Here is a 22,926-nt window from a genome sequence, read left to right as displayed (position 1 = left end):
TCAAAAGCACCTAAAACACCTAACTCTTATCTGCCTCTTTTGCCACTTGAATACATTTTAAAAATCTGACCCATACCCTATTAAAAGCCAGAATGATTTAAATATCATCTTTTTAAAATAACACTTTTATAAAAATTAAAAGGGTAATTATTTTTATCAGTAGGTAGTATTGTAATGTTAATTTCTATCTCACTTAATCCGAATAAGTCGGTTGTGCCCACGAAAGCTCATGATATCATCTACATTTTTTGTTAGTCTCTAAGGCACTGCAGGACACTATATATTGTTTAAGTTTTTTCTATTACAGACTAACACAGCTATCCCTCTGAAAGTTTTTCCCCGTGCTTTTCTTCTCTGTGAGCACTCTGTATTATTTCTTGTGCCTACTTTTTATTGTCTCTGTAAAATTCACATTGAAATCTAGTTTTAGGACATAAACCTTCACATTGTCAGTTGTTTGATTCAATAACGTGCCAACTAAAGTGAGCAGCTTTAGTGTTAAAAATCATGCCTTTCCGAGAACTGTCATAAAACTTGCCTACAGTAATGAAAGGACATGTGTTGGCGGCCTTGCAAACTCTAGTCTCAGACTTCTATTGATATTGCACAAATCAGAACCTTAAACTTAGTCATTTCATTGCATTTCTATAGTTGATTGATCACTGTTGCTATAGGGTCACTACACAAGGATTATCTGAATTACTATCTGAATTTCCTTAATGTGCTTAATGTTGTAGAAACCCCAAATTTTATTTTTATTTTTTTTTTTGTAATAAGAAAATTGTTGGGGGGGGGCTTTTGTGTTTGGTTTTTTAAAACATGCTTTTTCTGCTATTTACTAAAAGGAGGGGAAAATTAGGTTCTATGGAAAAAATAAGAAATAGTTTATGAAAAAAATTATGATAAAGTTTCAAAATGATATGACTTGGGAGATTATGCTTACCTCCATCTAGAAAAAGACAGTAGTTTCTAGCTTTACCAAGAAGTATGATGCACTGTTTATTTCACATTTTAAACAGAGCCTGTTTAAGCCTGTAGAAAAGAACAAGATCCCTTTTACTGTTTGACTTAGACATGGTTTTTCAAAAGATCTATTGTCTACTGGAGTCATCTGACCTCATCTGGCAAATTTTCCTGTTTATTTAGACAACGTGGCCTGAAACTGCTAGTTCTGTCGTATGATCAGTAACGTCGTCATAACATAATGGAATATTGTGTAAACAGCACAGAAAGTGCACACTTCAAAAGATTCCAGAAGGTGGTGATGTGCTGGATTGGCTAAAAATGGAACTTGTTTGAGGCATCAACAGTCTGTAGTCAGTGTGAAGTCTTCACTTGCTAAGTAAAATGACACACGGTTGTGTTTTATTAGGCTGTAAGACTTGACAACTTTAATTGACATTTTAGAAGATTGTTTTATTGATTTCCTTCTGACTTGCATCTTTGTTATAATACAAACTCAACTGCTTACTCCTTATTCATAAGGAAAGTTTAAATTGTTATTGGAGATACTAACTCTGGAAGACATGATTTTTTACTTAATCCATGAGTAAAGGAAAGCCATTTTATGCCAATCTTACATAATAGGCCAAAGGAGCCACAAGATACAGTATGTTTATATGGTTATAAAGTTAAGCTTTGTAAAACTGTGAAGTAGAGTGTATAGATTATTGTCTAAATTATATAACATTTTTTCCCCTTTTGAACAACATTAGGGCTTTTAATAAGTTAGTGCTTTGTGAAGAAAGAGATACTTCATAGCAAGAGATTCAGAATACCTTTTCCTCCTTTTGTAATATCCTCCTTTATAGCTGAAAATTGGGAATCATTTAATTTGTGCAAAACTAACAGGAATTAGGGTTGTAAAATCCTGTTTAATTGGCTGTTTAACTGGACAGGGGCTGCTGCAACCAGCCAGTCAGAGCAGCCGCTGCCTGTGGTGGGCCCCAGACCCAGCGATGCTGGAGCTGCTCCCTGCCTGTGATGGGACAGGGAGCTTCTCCAGTCCAAACCGGTTAATCATTCATATCCCTAACAGGAACTTGTCTTACCCATGTTGTTTTTATCACTTAGCAATGTAAATCGATATTATTTTACAAATTAAGATCAGTAATTTGAATTCATGTTAGTCTGTTTTGTGTGCCCCCTGATTTCAACAATGGAAGCATGGAATGCTCTGCTAAGCTTTGGATCAATAGAAAAATGGGGCTGAGAATCAATACATTTGTGTACCAGAGGTAGCACCCAGTGGCCATTCTTATGTTCTTAAGTAGTGACTGTAGTATTATTAACCTGCTTGGTAGGGAGAAAACACCAAGGAAGCCCACCATTATATCATTTAAGGTCAGAAGGGGGAACTACACAAAAATGAGGAAGCTAGTTAAATAGAAATTACAAGAAACAATCACAAAAAGTGAAATCTGTACAAAACTGCATGGATACTTTTAAAACAGCATAATAGTAGCTCAAATTATATGTATACCCCCCCCCCCCAACTAAAAAACAGTAAGAGGACACAAAGATGCCACCATCGCTAATCAACAAAGAAGTAAGTAAAGGCAAAAAAGCATCCTTTAAAAATTGGAAGTTATATCTTATTCAAGAAAATAGAATAAACTCTGGTAAGTCAAGTGTAAAAGTACAATTAGGTAGGCCAAGAAAGAATTTGAAAAGCAACTGGCCAAACATATATGCTAAGAGCAAAAAATTTTTCAAGTACATCAGAAACAGGAAGTCTGCCAAACAATCAGTATGACCTCTGGATGATTAAGGTGCTAAAAGTGTACTCAAGGAGGATTCAAGGTGCTCTTTTGGAGAAGCTAAATGTAAGGCATCAGTCTTGATCTCCAAGGCTATGAGGGAGGTTCCCATACATGGGTCGTCTTCTTCTTAGGTGACAAATCTATTTTATATAACAAAAATATGAATTTAATCTAGCCAAAATTAATTTTTAAAAACAATCTTGGCTATGTAATACTGACCCTGTTACTCAGTCCTACATGCTGTGGGAATGTCCAAGCTGAAGATATTTTTGGAAAAGTATCATTAGTCAGATCCAGCTGATTCTGGATATTTGATGCCATTTATTTGAAGGAATTTATTAATTTTTTTCATAATGTTTTCATCAATTTTTCATAAAATTAATATGGTTCAAGAAACTACTACTAGCTCAGGATAGTATTTTGAGAGAGACCTTGACAACTTGCTGTTACATTTCACTAAATAACATGGATACATGCTATATTTAGACCTTCTAACCTAACTTCTGGATCTAAAGTGTTAGAAATGTGAAGGATTTTAAAATTATCTTGCTAGGACATCCAAACCTTGGTATCATCCTGAATCTTCATTTCATACTTTAAAAGGAACAGACAATAGTGAATATGGGTGTGAAGTGTGTTATTCACAGCTTCAAAATGGGAAAGGCTTCAGCTATGGCCCTGGTAACTGTCATGTGACAAGGCATCTAGGTGACTGTATATGTGAAATGAGTGCAAATGCTCAGAAATGGGCCTCAGAATTACTTGTTCTGACTTTTTTTTTTCCAGGAACCTGTTTTTAAAAAGGAATTTATTTTTCCTTTTGTGGATATAAAAGTTACAAGGGTAGAAGAGCATTAATGTGCTAGCTTTTTGCTGGACCACAAAGAAGGGGAAAATATGTGATGGCAATTTGCAGGTCTTTTTACTGCTCCTGTTCATCTCACCACTCTGTTGCTGCTTCTTTGTAAAAAGGTAGTGAAGAGGCCTCAGGGAAGCCAGGAAAGAGGAAGAGGTTTAAACAAGTGAATACTTTTCACATTAAAGGAAGCATTTAATGTTTTTTAAAGGTTTCAGTAATTTTATCTACATAAATATGGAAAGTTATCATCACTCTTTAAAAATGATTCATGTTGAGGCACCAAATACAATTTTTGGATTTTTGTGAAAGATGTGTTTATCTACCATGGAAGAAAGAATGAATTTAGTTGTGGCATTGTGGCACTGGGATTTAACATCTGAATGCTGTTTCTGGCAATACTATAGGCTGTGCCCTTGAACAAGTCATTTAATCCATTTGTGCCTCATTTTCCCCAACTATAATATGAATACTTACAGCACCTCCCTGAAGGCTTTACTAATGTAGCTGCATTGCTATAAGATCCTCTGAGTTGCAGCGTATACATACATTATTTTTATTTGTGGTTTATTACAATGAATCCCCTTCATGAGCAGATTGCATTTCTAGAATGATAATTTAATTGACATTTAACAGGTACTACTCATTTTACCTATGATAACTAATAAAGATTGGGGGTATAGATAAGCCATATTAGTGGTTGGGAGTGTTGAGTTTTTAAAAAGATTTGTTATTGAAGCTAAGCATATCAGGTTCTTTTGATATGAAAGAAAAATATTTGCGTTGTTTTTCTTTCATGGATTAAGCATACTAAATGGACTATTGGTGCGGAATATGTATGTATAATATACATAGGCAGAGCCATGTGTGGATACAAAATTGGTATCTGAATCCACAAAAATGAGCTACAGATATAAAGTAGATGTCCAGAAATTTGCAGGGTTTTAGCTACAAAAATTTGTATCTGTATCTGCAAAAATGATCTGCTTATCCACATCTGTATCTGTGGCTGTGGATACCCAAGGACATAAAGCAGATTTGCAGGGCTCTGTACGTGGGATACATACAATGGTTTTTAAATCCAACATAAAGTATGAAGTCCCAGGAAAGAGAATTGTTACGGTTTTTAGTTGTAAAGGTGTTTCAGCCTTGATAGGACACTTTATTCAAAACTTCATAGTCTGCAGTTACTTTAATTTACAATTACAGGCAGTCCCCGGGTTACGTACAAGATAGGGACTGTAGGTTTGTTCTTAAGTTGAATCTGTATGTAAGTCGGAACTGGTGTCCAGATTCAGCCGCTGCTGAAACTGATCAGTAATGTTTTCATCAATTTTTCATAAAATTAATATGGTTCAAGAAACTACTACTAGCTCAGGATAGTATTTTGAGAGAGACCTTGACAACTTGCTGTTACATTTCATTAAATAACATGGATACATGCTATATTTAGACCTTCTAACCTAACCACTGGTCAGTTTCAGCAGTGGCTGACTTGGGGACGCCTGGGGCTGAGCAGCTGGGGTGCTGCTGGGTTGGTCCAGTAGCGCCGCCGCTCCTCAGCGCTACTGGACCAACCCAGCAGCACCCAAGCTGCTCTGCCCCAAGCGTCCTGATTCAGCCGCTGCTGAAACTGACCAGCAGTGGCTGAATCAGGACGCCTGGGGCAGAGCAGCTGGGGTGCTGCCCGGTTGGTCCAGTAGCGCCCAGAGCGGCGCTACGGGACCAACTGGCAGCGCCCCAGCTGCTGTACCACAGGAGTCCAGAGCAAAGCCGCAGAGCACGGGGGCAGCGGGACAGCCCAGACGCGCCGTGGCTGTCCTGCTGCCCTCGGGCTCCGTGGCTTTGCTCTGCTTTGCTCCCCGTCCCCCTGGTCTGCAGACCAGGGGGACGGGGAGCAAAGTGGCGGAACGCGCGGTCAGCGGACAGCCCAGACGCGCGCTCCGGGGCTTGGCTCTGCTTTGCCCCCCCCCCCCCCCCCGGTATGCAGACCAGAGGGTCGGGGGGAGGCAAAGCAGAGCCAAGCCGCGGAGCGCGCGGTCAGCTGACAGCCCAGACGCGTCTGGGCTGTCAGCTGGCCGCGTGCTCCGCAGCTTGGCTCTGCTTTGCCCCCCCCTCCCCCGCCGTCCCCCTGGTCTGCAGACCAGGGGGACGGGGGGGGGGACAGGGCAAAGCAGAGCCAAGCCGCGGAGCACGTGGGCAGCGGACAGCCCTGTCCGCTGCCCGCGTGTTCCCCCGCTTTGCTTCCTCTCCCTGGTCTGCTGGAGACCAGGGAGAGGAAGGGCCCCGTTCGTAACTTTGGATCCGCGTAACTCAGGGACTGCCTGTACTTATTCCCAAGGATAGGAGACATTTCATTGCCTTGTTTCCAGCTTGATGTATTTCTTCTGCTGCTTTGTCCAGAAGGAGAACTAAGAAGACTCTTTCTGAAATGTACAGTAGGAACGTTGCTACAATGGAACATAGGCACATGCTTAACTACTTATCTGAGTTGGGACCTTCGATTAAAATCTAGTGTGGACAATGTGGTAACTCAACTTTGTTACCAAATTCCTGTCTACATTTATATTAAAAACAGGGTTTCCTGATGCATTTTAAATCCTGATTTACAGCCACTCTAGGGAAGGCCAATTTGTGCTTGCTATGTATGGCCTTGTTGTTAAGGAAATGGGACTGGGACACAGAAGATCAATTGTTCTGTTCTTTGCTGTGTTGTGGACTATGCTGCCTTGAGCAAACCACCTTACTCTGTTCATATTTTGTATAATTATTCTGTATAGGGGTATGTCTACACTACCACCCTAGTTCGAACTAGGGTGGTTAATGTAGTCAATCGAAGTTGCAAATGAAGCCCGGGATTTAAATATCCCGGGCTTCATTTGCATCTTGCCGGGCGCCGCCATTTTTAAATCCCTGGTAGTTCGGACTCCGTGCCCGTGGAACAAGGTGTAACAGTAGTTCGAATTAGAAACCCTAATTCGAACTATCTACTCCATGCCGCGGGTAGCCGCGGGCACGGAGTCCAAACTACCGGGGATTTAAAAATGGTGGCGCCCGGCAAGATGCAAATGAAGCCCAGGATATTTAAATCCCGGGCTTCATTTGCAACTTCGATTGACTACCTTAACCACCCTGGTTTGAACTAGGGTGGTAGTGTAGACATACCCTCGTAGTGTTAGTAATTGTTCCTGTTGTCTAGCCCCTTGCCCAAGGGGCAAACCATAGCCTATGTAGGCCATGTTCCTTTGTGGCAAGGTGTGATGCCAGTGGGAAGGGGGGGGGACCCAGGCCTACCCACTATTCTGGCTCCCAACCCAGTGACCCTCTCTCTGGTGGCAGCCATCTTCTGCCATCCTTTTCTCCCCTTGTCTGCTCCTGTTCTCTGGGCCACTTCCCTGTGACCTTTGCACCTTCTTGGCCCTTGTATCAAGGCCGACAGCCTGGGAGGTATCAGACTGGAGCGTCTCTCTGATCCTGTCCAGCACTGTTCTGTCCAAGGTGCCATTGGCTCCCTCCCCTACTTGGACACAGGCTCCCTCTGATGACCCTCTCCCTGCTGGAATGGACTAGAGCACCACTACAATGGCACATGAGCAACCACTCAAAGAATTAAAAATGGAAACTAAACTTTTGTAACTGTTGTTCTTCGAGATGTGTTGTTCACGTCCATTCTATGATCCAACTCCTACCCCTTTGTCAGAATTACGAGCAAGAAGGTACTGAGAGGGTGTGGGGCTGGTGGCACCCGTTACACCAGGGCATATGTGTACAACTCCGAGGACACTAAATTCAGTCCTAGACACCACTGATGGAAAAATTTCCAAAAATTGTGCATGGGGCCCACACACAGCTAGCATGGAACACATCTCAAAGAACAACAGTTACAAGGTTAGCAACTGTTTTTTTCTTTCCATAGCTATATTAAACAAAATGGATCTAGGCAGCAAAAATCCTCTTTCCTTTGGAAGCTCTGAGAAACTACAATGAAAATTTTAGGGTTTTTTTTACAATGTTTATTTTAGCTGATTGTTTATCACTTGTCAAATTTGTTTGCTGGAGGGATCTTAATAATGGTTTGGGTGCAGAGTAGACCATTTTTATTATGCCATTTGTACATTGGTTTTAGGGTATTTCTTTTTTCCTCCTTTGGTTTGTTTAATATTTGTGTTAAAAGACTTTCCAGACTTCTTAAGTTACTCATTTGGGTGGATAGTGTATGTTTGTCATGGGTTTGATTTAATTCCAGAAAGATCTTGCTGTTACTGGGCATGTCCTATGATGTATTCTCACAACTGTGGCTTTATTTCATAGTGACTTAGCTGACATTTTATTTTGACAGCAGCAACTCCCATTGATAAGATATGTGAATTCTGTACCCAGAACGCCAAATGATCTTAGTGTCTATCACAGACCAGAAAGGGAGAGATGCTGATCCTTTAGACTGTGACACAGCATAAGCCTTGGTAGACAAGGAAGTTTTGACCTTTCATGTAACTTCTTAATGGCTAATGTGTTGTACTTACTCAGTTTCAGTTGAGTGAAATGTTCAGCATGAAACACATGGTAGATCTCATCTTTTAATGCAAGAGAGTGGCCTGCATCTAACCAGCTCCTGTATTAGAGAGAAGGGCAGCTGCAGTCTGTTCCATCTTGTGCATTTAGGTGCTGACTTTGGTCTCGTGGCAGACTGCCAAAGCAGCCTTTATCAGGGTAAATTTTGGCTGCAACTGACTCATCGTTTATTATTACATTAACAAAAATGAGGCAACCAGTTTATGCAAGAAAGGGTAAACTGAGGTCAAAATTGTTACGCTTATGCTGTGAGGGACGGTAAGATGCATTATAGAGGGTATGCTGAGCATGTAACCTGACATCCACAGGCATGGTATGAAGGCATGGTATTTTAACAATGTTGCATAAAGCAGTTTGAATACACTGAGACCTTTGGGAACATATTCTTGTGCTGTGTAAATCCTATCAGAACACTCTTGCAAAATGTGTTCTTTGTGTTAGACTTCATATTGAAAACAGAGTAGGACTTCTGGGCATGTATGAGTTCTGTATGGGACATGAAAGATGACATTTGATGGTGAATTTAAACCAAGAGTGTCTGATGTGGCACAACTGTAAATTTTGTGGGACAACTGATGTGTAACTCCAGATGTCAAGGATAGAATTTTTTCATTGTAAAGAATTTTATAGTTTTTTTTAATATGCATTAGATTATAATTAAGTTAACAAAATATGATCATATACCCTTTAGTTAATGACAAGGTTTTGTGAATAACGTTGTTTAGCTTAACCAAAATTCAGGCTATAGTGGTCTTATGCTAAAAATACACTTAACATTCTGTGAGGGCAGTTTGCTTTTAACTATAAACCAATGCAGGTATTCTTTGCTTTTTAAGTAAGGGGCAATCACAAAACTACTCTATTCATTTTTCAGAAAAGGCGACGGCGGATTGACCGAAGTATGATTGGAGAGCCAACAAACTTTGTTCACACAGCTCATGTAGGATCAGGAGACTTATTCAGTGGAATGAATTCAGTAAGTGTATATGAATGGAAAAAAAACACCTTTTTATCATTTGAGAATGTATCCATACAAATACTAGAATAAAAGCTGGAACTGTTATCATTAGAAGACTGATTCATCACTGTGTTACACATTGTTTTATTATGGATTTCAATGGAGTTACAGCATTGTAAACCTGGAGAATAACACAGTGGTGTATCAAGCTCAAAATATTCTAAATCAAAATGTAAACCTAATAAACGTCAATGTTCTATTTACTGATATTATTATCTTGCAAATTTTGGTGCCATATAAATTATAAGGTAGGTCTCTTTTTTCCCCCCTAATGGAAATGAGCCATTTGTGTATTTGCATAGCGCATATTGCAAAATAGGCTAGAAAGAGCTGCTAGAAAAAGACCATCTTTAAAAGCAACAGATAATGCATATATGAAAAATGGATGAAAATATTTCCATAGTATTTCACATTTTTTGTTTCTCTAGTTTACTGATCTTTTGTGCAGATGTGATCAGTCTTGTTTTATTAAGAATTCACCTTTTCCCACCTGAAGCTACAAGCTTATTTGTGACATTAGTTATTCTGCAATCTGTAGTGATGTCACACACAGAGACGTGCAGCTTCCTATGGCAGAAAAGCATAACAACAAATAATCTATGTACAAAGGGACAAAGCGCTTGTTGTCATACACATAGCCTTGCAAACACAAAAGAAGGTGAATAAATGTGTTTTAAATGATTATCTAAAAGCTGAATTTTCTACAGAACATTTTTCAGTGTTTTCTATGAAATCTTAACCAGACCTTTAAGATCTTATTTACCTTGTTAAAGTTTTAAAGCTAGGCAAGGGAGGTGTATGGATAGAAAGATAGCTTTATGTCCTTTGAAATTTGATATGTTTATGTGCCTCTAATGGGTACACTTAAAAGGAAAGAGTTTTAATTGTGAACTTGATTGGAAACAGTGAGTTTTAGTGAATGGGGAGTGAGGTCTCTAGGGCAGGGGTGTAGGAATTCAAGACATGTGGGAATCTTTGAGCAGAGCTATGGAAATCAATCACTTTCAGTTGTTAGGTAAGCAAAAGATGACATTTGTAGTTTCCTGGAAAGGAAGCAGCTTGTTTGCCTTCCCAGCTGTAGTAGAGGCACTTGATATGATTTGATAGCAGGTGGGGGGAGACAAAAGGAAGCGGTATGACATTGCAAACAAAATACCAGGGCTGCTTGTATTGGATGGGGCTTAATTTTACTATGGCTATATGCATACCATTATAAATGGATGTATATCATGTCATCTTGATAAACACATAATGAGCTTTTAGTGCATTTTAATGCAGTATTTTTAGTTTATTTAAAAATAGTTTATCTGCCTGCTCATTAGAAACATAAATTCTCTCTTTAATTTCAATTGATAATTCTTCTGAAGGATTAAGAACCTTTAAATGAGTATTTTAGTTGCTCCTCCTTTGAGACGCTTTCTTTTCTCATAGTCACTTCCCAAAAGGCTGTGATTGCATGAGGATCCTTTTTCTTTCTGCCATTTCCAGTTCTTATTCCTCTTTCTTATAGACTTTAGACTTAGGGTGCATCTATACTGCACCGTTATTTCGAGATGACTAGCGTTATTTCGAAATAACGATGTGAGCGTCTACACAGCCATTCTATTATTTTGAAATAATTTTGAAATAACGGACGGCTTATTCCAAAATTGGTAAGCCTCATTCTATGAGGAATAACACCTATTCCGAAAATAGCTATTTCAAAATAAGGCATGTGTAGATGCTCCACTGCTGCTATTTCGAAATAGCCCCTCACCAGGGCCATTCTAAGTTATTCCTCCACAGTGCCTCCTGGGGCTCTAAATCAAGATAGCACGCCTACATTAGAGAAGTCTGCCTCATACTGATTTTGAGGCTTCCCTAAAGAGTAGACGTGCTATTTCAAAATAAGCTATTCCGGAATAGTTATTCTGAAAAAGCTTATTTTGAAATAAGCGTGCAGTGTAGATGTACCCTTAGATTTTAAGGCAAAAGAGGAATATCATAATAATCTATTGTGGCCTCCTGCATATTCCAGAACCTCTTCCCCACTCTGGCTGAGTTACTGAAGTCTTCACATCTTGCAGTATATTAGTGTAAATGAGAGACTCAAACCATTCACACCCTGTGAGAGGGCATTTGCCCTGTGCTGGCCCTTTAAGGGCAAAACCCCAGTCCTGAGTGAGGGCTGAGAGTGGAGCTCCAACTGAGGCAGTTCTTGCTAATGGGGGCCCAGATGGGAGCTATATAAAGGAGAACTCCTGGAGAGGGAGAACCAAGTGCTGCTCTGGAGAGAGAACAGTAGGGACCTGACTGCCAGGGAAGCAGGAGGATTCCTGGAGGTACAGCAGTGCTGGGGAAGGAAGGCAGAGCTGGGGAACCTCTGGCCAAGCAAGCTCCCAGCCTGCAGGGCCTGAAGCAAGGCCCGAGGCTACTAAGGCTGTAGAGAGGCAGCCATGGTAAGCAGGGGCAGCCGGTCCACACCCCTTTGCCAATGATGAGTGGTCATTACAGACTGCAGTTTGCCTCGGAGGCAGGGGCTATATGAAGACTGGCCGTTTGCCATGGTGGGTACAGGGGAACTAGGTGTTCCCTGAGAGGTGAACAGGGTGCCTTGGGGAGGAGAGGACCCTGGAGTACAAGCAGGATAAACAGCAACCCCATCCCATCCCCTAGAAGGAGGCTCAGAGAGACTGTAGTGGGCACTGCTGGAGGGCAGTGTCCTGAAGAGGACACCGTGGTCTAAGAGAAACATGGGGAGACACCAGGAGAGAGGCATCCAGCGAGTCAACAAGCTATTTCCCAGAACAACCAGCTGAAAGTGCCCTGGTGGTGAGTCAGCCCTGTGACACACCCCAATAGTATGAACTGTGGATCTAATTTCTCTCTTCCATCTCTACATAGGATCTAGCTGTTTCCTCAAAGGCAAAATTAAGTGTTCAGTTGGAGCTCTCCATTCCTGCGTCTGTATCATTCCATATTAACACCTTCCTCTTTTGACTCTGTCCTCCTTTACCTCTGTGAGACCCTTCCAGCGCTCCCATCTTTTCTTTTCTTCAAACACCTACACCATCCATTTGTATTTCTTAGAACTCCCATGTGGGATTCCCTGACTTTTTTTTGCCTAATGACCAGGGCTCACCAAGCGGTGGCAAGCCCCGCTCGCCAGCTGCGTGGTTCTGCACATGCGCAGATCGCTCTGCACCAGCTCTTCCGGGGTGTAATCTACTCATCATGGGCGAGTAGATTACATTGTTTGTCAAGCCCTGCTAATGACCACTTTATTCTAGGGTGCCAAATACTCTCTCACATCTACAAATTCCTCCTCAGAAGTTGTTTTGCTGAATAACCTTCCACTGTTACCTTCCAGTATAGTGCAACCTGTCCTGCTCCTTTATGCTAACAAACATAAATAGAAATACCAAGACACATGTTCAACACACAAGCTCACATCATCTTTACTTGCTGTAATTCTCGCCCTCTCTTTTTTTTATTTTCTCTTTCCCTCCCATTGCCTGTTGTATCTTCTTGTGTGTTATGTCTCATTTACATAGTAGTCTCCTTAGGAACCTTGTCTTACAGCATCATAGGGAGGCATAGTGCCTTTAAGAAATATGGCCTTAATTTTACTTCACTGCACTCATTCTAACATTTTTGATAGATTCAGAAAGATGATAGTTCAGAATAAATATTACTGGTGCAACATTTTAATAGACTAGTTTTCAGTCAGCATTCTTGACAGTTGTATATCTCTTCCATAGACTTGTATGCTCGTTGCTCCATTGTAGAGTTATGGTTGTAAGCCTGAAAACATGCTGATTTTTGCCTTAGATATTTAGATATAATTACTTTAGCATCTGATACCCTAACTTTCTGACATTTGCGAATTGGAACATTAAGTGCCAGAGAGACCCCCCCCCCCCCCCCCCCCCCCCCCAAAAAAAATATTTTATTAACACAGGCATCTGGTAAGATTTTAGAAGTGACCACTGTTGAAAGTTTATTCTTAGTTGGTTGAGCAGAGTGACTTGTTATTCATATGCTGTTCTAAAATAAAACAACATATCAAAGTTTCACAAGGCCACCAGATGAGCATGTTGTCGGGGCTATGCATTTACTGTAAAGACTTTCACTGAAGACCTGTGTCTGGTGGACTAATCTGTTTCCAAGTTAGTTTAAGCAAGGTTCATCACAAATTATACTACTGTGCCTTCCTTTTAAGTCTTTTGTAGTTACTCCTGCCCATACACTGAAAGTTTCTGAACTGGGTCGACTGCTTGCATTCCCTTTGCTCCTAGTCTCAAAAAAAGATGTGATAGTGAACACCATTGTTGGACAATTTATTTCCTTGAATTGATTTGGAAAATAGCCCTTATGGTTTTTTGGGTGTTAATTTTGGTTCTGTTTACTCTGGTATCAGAACTGTGCTGTCTAAAACATTTTTAAATATGGTTGTTGCCAGAAGAATTCTACCATAGGATCTCTTCATATTGATTTTGGAAACTACACATAAGAGAGAATGTGAATTATGAGTGTGTCTATTATAAAACACTTGAAAATTTAGCTGTTGGTGCTCGGGTTCTTAACTCAATTAATTTGTGTTTTTTGGAAAATAAAATGAAAATGTATTTACTTTTAAATCCTTGCTCTGGTTTGGGGCTGGGGATGAGAGGTTCAGTACGCAGGCTGCCCTGGGGAGAGAGGACTACCTCAGCCCATTCACACTGGAGGAGCTTGGGGCCAGGTGACAAGTGCCTTTCCATGGTGGCTGTAGCTCCACTAGGCACGGGGGGAGGGAGGGGAACGGTCCAGGTTCATCTGCCCCCATGCTGCCCAACTAGAGTGAAGGATGCAGCAAACTATGCACTTCCCTTCACTCCCTGATGAAGGGGAATAGCCAGCAATGTTCATGTGTGAATCGGAGCGGAGCAGATAGGAGCTTCAGGACTCCCCTGTCCTCCCTGAAGGTGCCTGGGAGGTGGGACACTTGGGGCTAGGACAATCCCGGATGACAGGGCAAGGGTTGCATGGCCCCAGGCAGCCCCTTTCACCGGCTTGGTGATTCTGTCTTTTTTCTGTATGGTTTTATGAGAAGCAATCCCCTTCCAGGCACATCCCATTTTTCTGCCAGAACCAAACCCTGTCCTTGCTTTGTCTTATAATAAAAGGAAGCTGTATATTAAAATTGGTGGCCCTAGCTTTTACCATTTAAGAGGAGATGTTGAACAGACAGACAGGTAAACTCTCTAAAATATATAGTAGATTTGTATAATCAGGGGAAAAAATGCTATTTCCCTATCTTTAGCTTAGGAGTTGTTTTTTACTGACTCTTTTGAGTTGTGGAAGGATATATTTTAAATTGCAAGTATCACACCTAGGGACAGGGCCATTTGAAAAGACGGAGACAAATAAATGTGTGCGCGCGCAGGTAGAGGGGGGTGCATATGTGCATAAAGAGCCTTTTCCAACCCTTCTTTAAACATTGAAATGATCTGCCCTAAGGGAGGCTCTCAGAAAGATGTGATTATTTAGATTCAAACTTCATGAGCACACAAGAATTGTGGTAGCTTTTTATGGATATAGTCTGTAAAGCCTTTTTTTTCCCTCCTTCATGTATTTATTTCTTTCAGCTGAAAAAGTTCCTTCAAATAAATCCTTGCCATATAAGTTGATATGTTGAAGCCATGCTTAAATAAATCCTCTGTTGATTGAAGGAATAGGATCAGTTGAAAGAAAAATAAACCTGTGCTCCAGATACATCACCAGAAAAATCTTCCAAAGGGTCTCCAGTGATTTAAGAATCCTGAGGCAAAGAACTGGTAGGCTTATAAAACTATGCATATGGAATCTATTCTACAATGCAAATATTCTGTATTAAAAAATAAAGGTCCTTTTTAAAATTAACTTCATTTATGGATAGGAAAGAATCTCTCTCTAATTCTAATCCGAAGCCAAATTTATATCTTGATATACTGAAGCTCTTGGATTACAGTTGTAGAACAATAAGAGATTTGATTAGTTTTTTTTCAGACTAATCAAATCCGGTTCATGAAAGACGGAATCAGCCAGTATCAATGAGTATCACTTTTTCCCAAGTCTCTCCTGCTTGCCTAAGTGCAAGATATGAAAATTCAAGCAAATCTACTTCTACAGCTCTACCTGTAGAAGTAGAAACACTTTCATTCTGGATATTGCTTCTGTTATTTGCATGTGTCAAAGGTCCACTCCCAAAAATTCTAGTTTTTTGTTGGATTTATTAAGACATGGTTTCTCATACACATAATGCTGCTGTAATTGGGAGAAGACACTTTGGAAAGCACCAGTTCATGTTTGAGCTGTCTTGATGTTTTTCTGTTGCCTTTTCTTTTCTGTTTCTATAGGTGAGTTCAATTCAGAACCAAATGCAGTCCAAGGGAGGCTATGGAGGTGGCATGTCTGCAAATGTTCAGATGCAACTTGTAGATACAAAGGCAGGATAACCTTGGGAAAACGTTTCCAGTGAGTATTACAGTCCTTCCACATGTTGCATTACACAATCTGGTATAGCCTTGTTAGCACTGATAGAGAATGCTAAAGGAGAATATCCGACAATGTAACAAACAATTCTCTTCAAATTTCTCTACCTTTATAATTCATTATTTTAAGCATGTATCTGGCTGGGGGGAGATATAGGAAGAATATTTATGCAACCACGTACTTTGTATTATGTGATGAGTAATATGATTAGTAATTCAGAACTAATTACAAACATGTTTAAATTAAACTTATTTTACACCTATCTGTTGCGATGTTCCTACAACGAGTTTAGTGTTTTCACATGGTAGATGTCTTAGTAGAAGATGCAAGTTGCATACTAAATGTCATTGTAACTAAGAGTGCCATAATTGAACAGCACATTTAAAAATAATGTTGGAGTAGTGTTGCACCCTTAAATAATCAGAACGTGATGGCCATTAATCAAACAGATGAATGTTATGTCATGTTTATAAAGCTGTTACAATCATATTTTCATAAGTTTTCCATTTGTTTAACTTCCATTTTTTTCTTTCTTTTACAGGTTCTTGTGAATTTCTGCATCTTCCTTCTTGTATCATTCCCCTCCCCGCCCCCTTAGCCCTGGTGACTGCTTTCTGTATTCATGAGAAGAGAGAAGTGATGGCTCAGTGTTCACCCCTTGTGATGATTATTCCAGTGAAAGTTGCTGTTCTACTCTGAAGATGTCATTTGTCAGATTGATTCTACCGTGCCTTTCAGTGGCATGCACACATCTGGCCTCTATCAAAACCATGGACATATAGCTATTTAGGATTTGGGGAGTTTTGTTTAGGGTTTTTTTTTCTTCTTTTTTACATTCTTCAATATTAAGCAAATTAATGCTCCAATTTTAGCTTGGTCATATTTTTTTCCCACCCTTCTTAAAGTGCTCATGCACAGCATTCTTCTTTTGCTGGGTCTCTCATTCTCTCCCCTCACCCTCTCCCCCTTCTAATTTAGAAGTGAGTGGGTTTGTATTAATGTTTTAAATCTGTCATTCTTTATCTGTGTTTTTGAAAGGTCTGGGACCTGCAAGCACAATGATCATTTCATACATTTAAAAATCAGCAGAGTAGATGACCGCATGCTTTGTGAAGTTGCTTGTATGGTGGCTTCTTTGGTGCCAGAAAAAAATTTTTTGTTACTGCGGACTCTGTTGCTGATGAAAAGTTTAGCTGTGGCCTGGATCGTGCCAGGTTCTGGAGAAGGACTTCTAACTTAGCTGCTTCAGAGTTATGTCTTAAGTTTTCATCCAACTGGTCTTGAAATAATAAAGAGCAAGCTTGCATTCATAAGGCATTTTGTTGTAAATGTTTAGTATATTTATTTTGAAAGAGCTGACCTCGAGATTGTAAACCAGTGTAGTACCGTATCTAAGTGTCGTGGTAGCGCTTTTTGTCTGTTTTAAAAAAGCATCATCATGTTTGGCTGCTTTTGTTTTCTTTTTCCTTTTTAAATTTTGCTTAATTTTTAGGCTATATGATCATTTCCAGTAGCAGCATGTCAAACTGCCTGCGGTATTAGCTGAAGTTTAGTAGACCTCTCTAAGTAGTTGGCAGTTTCTGTGTACTAAATATTTAGGGGCCATGTAAGTTGCTAAGAGCAACATACTGATCTGGCAGAACAGATGCCAGGGAAACAACATACAGGGTGACTTCTTACTATGTCAGTAAGAAGCCTTTTGCTCAGGTTCCAAAGCATGTTCCTCTTTCACATGTTGTGAAAATTGTATTTTAATATTGCACTGTACTCAGATATTTCTGTAAATGGTCCTTTCATTTTTTTCCCTTCTTGTTGGTGATATGAAACAGAAGTCAATGGTTTGAATCCCAGCTGAGTTAAAAAAATTAAGTGAAAAATCATCCTCATCCTACATCAACATTTTAACTAGAAATGGGGCATAACTGAGCCTTATCAGAGAAAGCTAAAATATATATATATGTGTGTGTGTGTATGTAAAAACCTAAATGTGATACACTTAATTACTATTCTCTCATCCTAGCCCCTCTCCTACGTCCCATTTTATGTTGACCCCCAATTGGCATACATATCTGCTTTTTTCCCTGGTACTAAACAAAAAAGTCATGTTCTCACAAATATTACTGGACAGTAAGGCCATTGACTCTCTTCATGAGTAGTAAACTTGTAATCCAATTGTAGATGTAAATTATCTGGTTGAATAGTTCCAGTAAACTTGGATCATCTTCATTGATAGAGGTACTGATTCATGATGGCACAGGATTGAGATGTTCAGTTGTCTGGGATGCAAAAACACATGACAACATGGTGATGTGGGGTCCTCATTTCAAATGAATCCTTATCAATAGGCCTTTAAATATTCTAGGGTTACAAAATGATTTTCACTTTTTGTCATCACTTATTGAGAATTCATTTTAATGAGCAGGTTTCCTTGCACTTGTCAAATGTCTTCAGCTCAGTAGCCAGAAAAAAATTGACATATTTTTATAACAAACATACTTTTTTTGTACATTGTGTTCATCCTTGAATAAAGTCAGTTCAGTGTTGACTTGTAGATATTAAAAGGAAAGTATTGACTTTGATTCAATAAATGTTTTCTTTCAGTTGATGGTTTACCTTTCTTCTGTTCCAGAAATAATATAACACTTGTGCTCTGTAGACAATTTCATGGTGAGACTATCAGAATGTCAATCGTTTCCTATATCAGAGAAAGTTAGTATTGTTCACATTTAATATTTCTAGTGTCTTAGGCCATGTCCCCCTTTTTTTTTTTTGCCAAATGGGGTTTTGACCAATTTTGTTCTAGTAATAGGTACCTCTGAGAATCTAATGAAAGCATTAGGGTGCAAAAGTGGTTTTGCCCTTCTAGATATCTATTTATTACCTGTTCACCACTCCTTACAAGTACAAACAGCAGAGCCAAGCAAAACCACTTGCTTTTGGATGTCTTTTGAAACTTGGACTCCTCCCTCTTCTATACTTCCCAGTTTTTCCTCTGCTTTCCCTAAAGACAAAATGGGTCCATTGTGCTCTGGAAACAGATGCTGAGGCAGTCCACCTTAGCCATGCTTCTCTCCCTCTCCTGCCCTGCCCCCATTGCCTAACTCAAAGATAGAGAATAGGACTGTCACATGAGCACTTGTACAACAAAGATAAACTTCTTTCCTGCCACTAGTACAGAGTTTGGACAATTATGAATTGTTCTCTTCTTAAACAAAGTCTAGAGAAGGGGAAGACAGACTCTGAAATCCACAAAGATAAGGTTCATCTAGAGTGATGTCATGATCTTGATGTTTAATCCAGGAAATTGCTCTGAAAATCAGTTGTGCAAAATAAATCAGTGCGTTTACACACATCTATCCTTATCTTGCAGTCTTGTCAGTCTTATGGGACTGCTGGACAGATCCCAATAATTAAATATTGGTGAGAAGTGATAATTAAATTTTATATGTATTAATTGGATTTCCATATACTCAGCTACCAAAATGATCTGCCTGGAGCAGGGATTGCTGCCCCTGTGATTTTGAGTATGATTACACTGATTTTGAGGCACTAGCTCAAGTAGAGCTAGTGTTTATACATCTGCCTGGCTTGAGAGTCACATCTTCCAGCTGCTATGTAAGCGTACCTGGTGGCATTTCTGTAGCTCCTATTTCTAGAGTGTCAACAATCTAAAAAGCCACATTCATCCCTGGGCCAGATTAATTTAAAAAAAAATCCTGACCCCATTATAGTCAGAGAGAATTTTTCTATTGACCCTCAGTAGTGCTAGGATTTCTTCTATTGGGTAGATTTCCAAACAATCAAACGCCTCCAAAAATGTTAATGAAACTCCAGGCCATATAAAATTAATGAATAATTAATGAGTTAATAACTTCAATGCAGGAAGTGTGGAAGAAATACTATAAACTAGATTTTATTAAGCTTACGTGTTACACAGTAAATACTTCCCAGTTGTATATTTATGAAGTACCAATCTTTAACGTCTACCAATATGACCGATTGAATCCAAGCAAATAAAATCCAGGGACAGGAGCCTCTGAGAGCAAAAGATATGATGTAGAATGCAGCAGGTATCAAGAGAAGGTGAGATTTTCTTCTAATGAAAAGTTGGAGCAGAATAAGCCCGACCTTGAACAAAGGCAGACAGTATGGAAGTGGTGAAAGAATTAGACTCCTTGGATTTGAGTAGTGATTAGAGACTGATGGGGTGAGGGAAAAGGGGACACACAAGTTGGTAGGAGAATTAATGAGTAGAGACAGTTATGGATTGAAGTGTGATTGGAGCTTTCTAGAATAACCCAAAGAACAGAATGAATGGGCATTTTGTGGTTTATAGGAAACAAATTAGCATACAGTGACAGTAACACAAGAGAATTCTTTAAAAATGGATTTATTAGTAACATTTTCTCTTACCAAGTTGTGGCTGGTTCCTAATCCAAAAAGCAAAAGCATATATGCATTACCAATAACTTGGTGCAAACACTTAGGTTGCCTCTACACTGCACCGTTATTTCGATATAACTAGTGTTATTTCGAAATAACAATGTGAGAGTCTGCACAGCCATTTTGTTATTTCGAAATAACGGGCGGCTTGTTCCGAAACCTGCAAACCTCTTTCTATGGGAAATAACACCTATTCCGAAATAGGTATTTTGAAATAAGGCATGTCTAGGCACTCCACTGCTGCTGTTTCAAAATAGCCCCTCACCAGGGCCATTGTAAGTTATTCCTCCCCAGTGCCTCGTGGAGCTCTAAATCGAGGTAGCATGTCCACATTAGGGAAGCCTACATTGGAGTATTTTTTTAGGCTTCCTTGCAGTGTAAATGTGCTATTTTAAAATAAGCTACTTAGGAATAACTATTCCAGAATAGCTTATTTCGAAATAAGCGTGCAGTGTAAATGTGCCCTTGGTGATATGAAGATGTCACCTGTCACACAATCTGGGTTTGAGATTTTAGTGATTCAAGTCATACAGCCAACAGTTTTGAACATGGGAATCTTAAGTTATATCCATACATAGACATCGAAGACCAGGTCTATATTGGTGGAGAAAATCAATGTAAGATGAGCAATTCTAGCTACTACAATTGTGTGGCTGGAGATGACATACCTTACATCAATTTTCTGGGGCAGCCAGATAGTGGGAAGTCGACAACAGAAACACTCCCATTGGCTTTCCTTACTCTTCGCAACTGCAATGAATACCACGGTTGATGTGGGCACTGTCAGCGTTTGATTTAGCAGGTCTTTACTAGACCAGAAAATTGACCACCACACTGTCGATCTCCATGGCAGTGAAGACAAACCCTAAATAAGTAGTCTGATTTATAGATTCATTGAATACAGACAACATTTATGGAAATCTGTGTAAGTGGCAGATGATTAGTACCTTTGAAAATCAAGCAACTTATCTAAATGCCTCCATATGGAAGTGTTGAACTTTAGGTACCTGAATTTGAGCTATTTTGGTCTAATTTTCAGATGTTCAAAGTGGTGTTAGTGGAGGTTGCCACCTTCAAATAAAAGTGGAGTACACTGTACTCCTTTATTAGCCCTGATCCTGCATCCAGGGGAGAGGAAATTTTGCCACTGACTTCTGTGGGAGCAGGCTCAGCCCCTCTTTGTGTGGCTACTTGGGAAAGAATTAAGACAGAGGCTGCAAAATGAAGGGTTATTCTCTTGAACAGGTTTTATTCTTTGTCCCTTAAACCTGTTGTAGATTTTTTTTTTTAGTTGGCATATAAGATTCTATGCACATTATTGTGGTGATTAGCAGTGAGAATTATATTTAAACATAAATCTAATTTGCACGTCTCAAGAAAGTGTTTGTGCTGTCATATGACCAGTAGGGAACATAAATAACCAAGTTAACTGCTTATTTTAGTCAAAGTTTCAGAGCCAGGTTAGTCTGTATCTGCTACAGGACACCTTGTGCCACAGGACTTGTTGTTTTAATCCAAGTAATAAGAATAGCAATGACTGAAATAAGAGGAAGGCTCTAAATTACTGGATATCTTTTAATAAAACTCTGAAAGGAAAAAAAACAACAACAAAGACCCAATAAAATATTCAAAAGTATCAAAGCCTAAGACTTGTATTGGAAAACAGAATTTTTTGTACTTAAATTGGGATGTAGAAGGAACTGCTTTTACTTTGTCTCTTCACAAAGATCATCTCATTCTTACTAGTTAGTCCTCCAGGCTGGTTAGCATTGGATCAAAACACCATTTTAAAAAATAAACATTCTGGTGGGCTTATTCCATTTTTTTAATGGGAAAACATTACATTTTAGCTCTGTAATATGTGTTAAAAAAAACCCAAAAAACCCCAAACTACAGTTGTGAGAACCATTTAAAATGATTTATATTTTATACATGCAAAGCTTGTTTCTAAGCATTTTTACAGTTGCTATGTGACAAAAATGCATCATCATATAATTTATAAGGCCCAGTCTCTTAAAAGTAAGAAAATGAATAATTGAGGAAATTCATAAATCTTACAGTGCTTACATAATAAACTTAAATCCATTATTTTTTCCTAATAAAAAGACACACGGCTTTCATCAGGATCCAAGTATTTTCTTTCAGGGATAAAATTAAGTGGGAAATTAATATATCAACAGAATTTTAATAAGATTTATAATTGCTGTTTCCTGATAAAATTACTGGTTAATAAATGAAGTACATGAAGCTGATTTGTTACAATTACTTATGCATGTTGGCTTGGACTGAAGCTGAGCAGTGTGTTTATAAATGCAGTGTTACCACCCATAAGTGGTCAGAATCACAAGTCAGGCCGCCAAAGCATATAAGAATAGGATAAAAAACAGGAGATGTATTTATTTATTAAATAGCCCTCTGGTTTGGAATGCATAGATTGTATATTTTTCAAGTTTTCCCTACAACCACAAGAGCTAGAACCTTGTTGTTTTGTATTCAAAACAAAACAAAACAAAAACAGGAAAGAAAGGTAATAGTCTCATATGCTGTGACTCCAGAATCTGAATCTTTAAAAAACAACAAATATTCCAGTATTTGTGATTCAATTGCAAAAGCTGGCAACATTGTTTCATGTGTAAACAGAGAAGAGTTTGATTGCTTTTTCATAAGAGGTTTGTGTTGTGCTTATATTTTGAGATTTCTAATGAAAGAATAATATTCTGTTGTGATAACATGTATTTCTATGTTCTGGATGAAAATAGTGTGCATGTGTCTTATGTGGT

The 22,926-nt window shown here is 39.2% G+C and overlaps 1 protein-coding gene across 2 annotated transcripts in view; it reads left to right on the top strand.

Annotated features, from left to right (window-relative positions):
* The window catches only part of CDC42SE2 (CDC42 small effector 2), a 113,596-nt gene extending 95,290 nt beyond the window's left edge, over nucleotides 1-18,306 (top strand). For both annotated transcript variants that reach the window (XM_006131876.4, XM_014577965.3), the window contains exons 3-5: nucleotides 9,065-9,166; nucleotides 15,568-15,685; nucleotides 16,245-18,306. In XM_006131876.4, the coding sequence (XP_006131938.1) occupies nucleotides 9,065-9,166; nucleotides 15,568-15,666 (201 nt within the window). In that variant the 3' untranslated portion in view covers nucleotides 15,667-15,685; nucleotides 16,245-18,306. The remainder of the gene's footprint in view (nucleotides 1-9,064; nucleotides 9,167-15,567; nucleotides 15,686-16,244) is intronic.
* Nucleotides 18,307-22,926: the final 4,620 nt, after the last annotated feature.

Source organism: Pelodiscus sinensis, chromosome 6 (genome assembly GCF_049634645.1).
Source record: "Pelodiscus sinensis isolate JC-2024 chromosome 6, ASM4963464v1, whole genome shotgun sequence".
NCBI classification, from domain to species: Eukaryota; Metazoa; Chordata; order Testudines; family Trionychidae; genus Pelodiscus; species Pelodiscus sinensis.
Note: the sequence above shows the minus strand (reverse complement) of the source record. Positions and strands in the feature narration are given on the sequence as shown.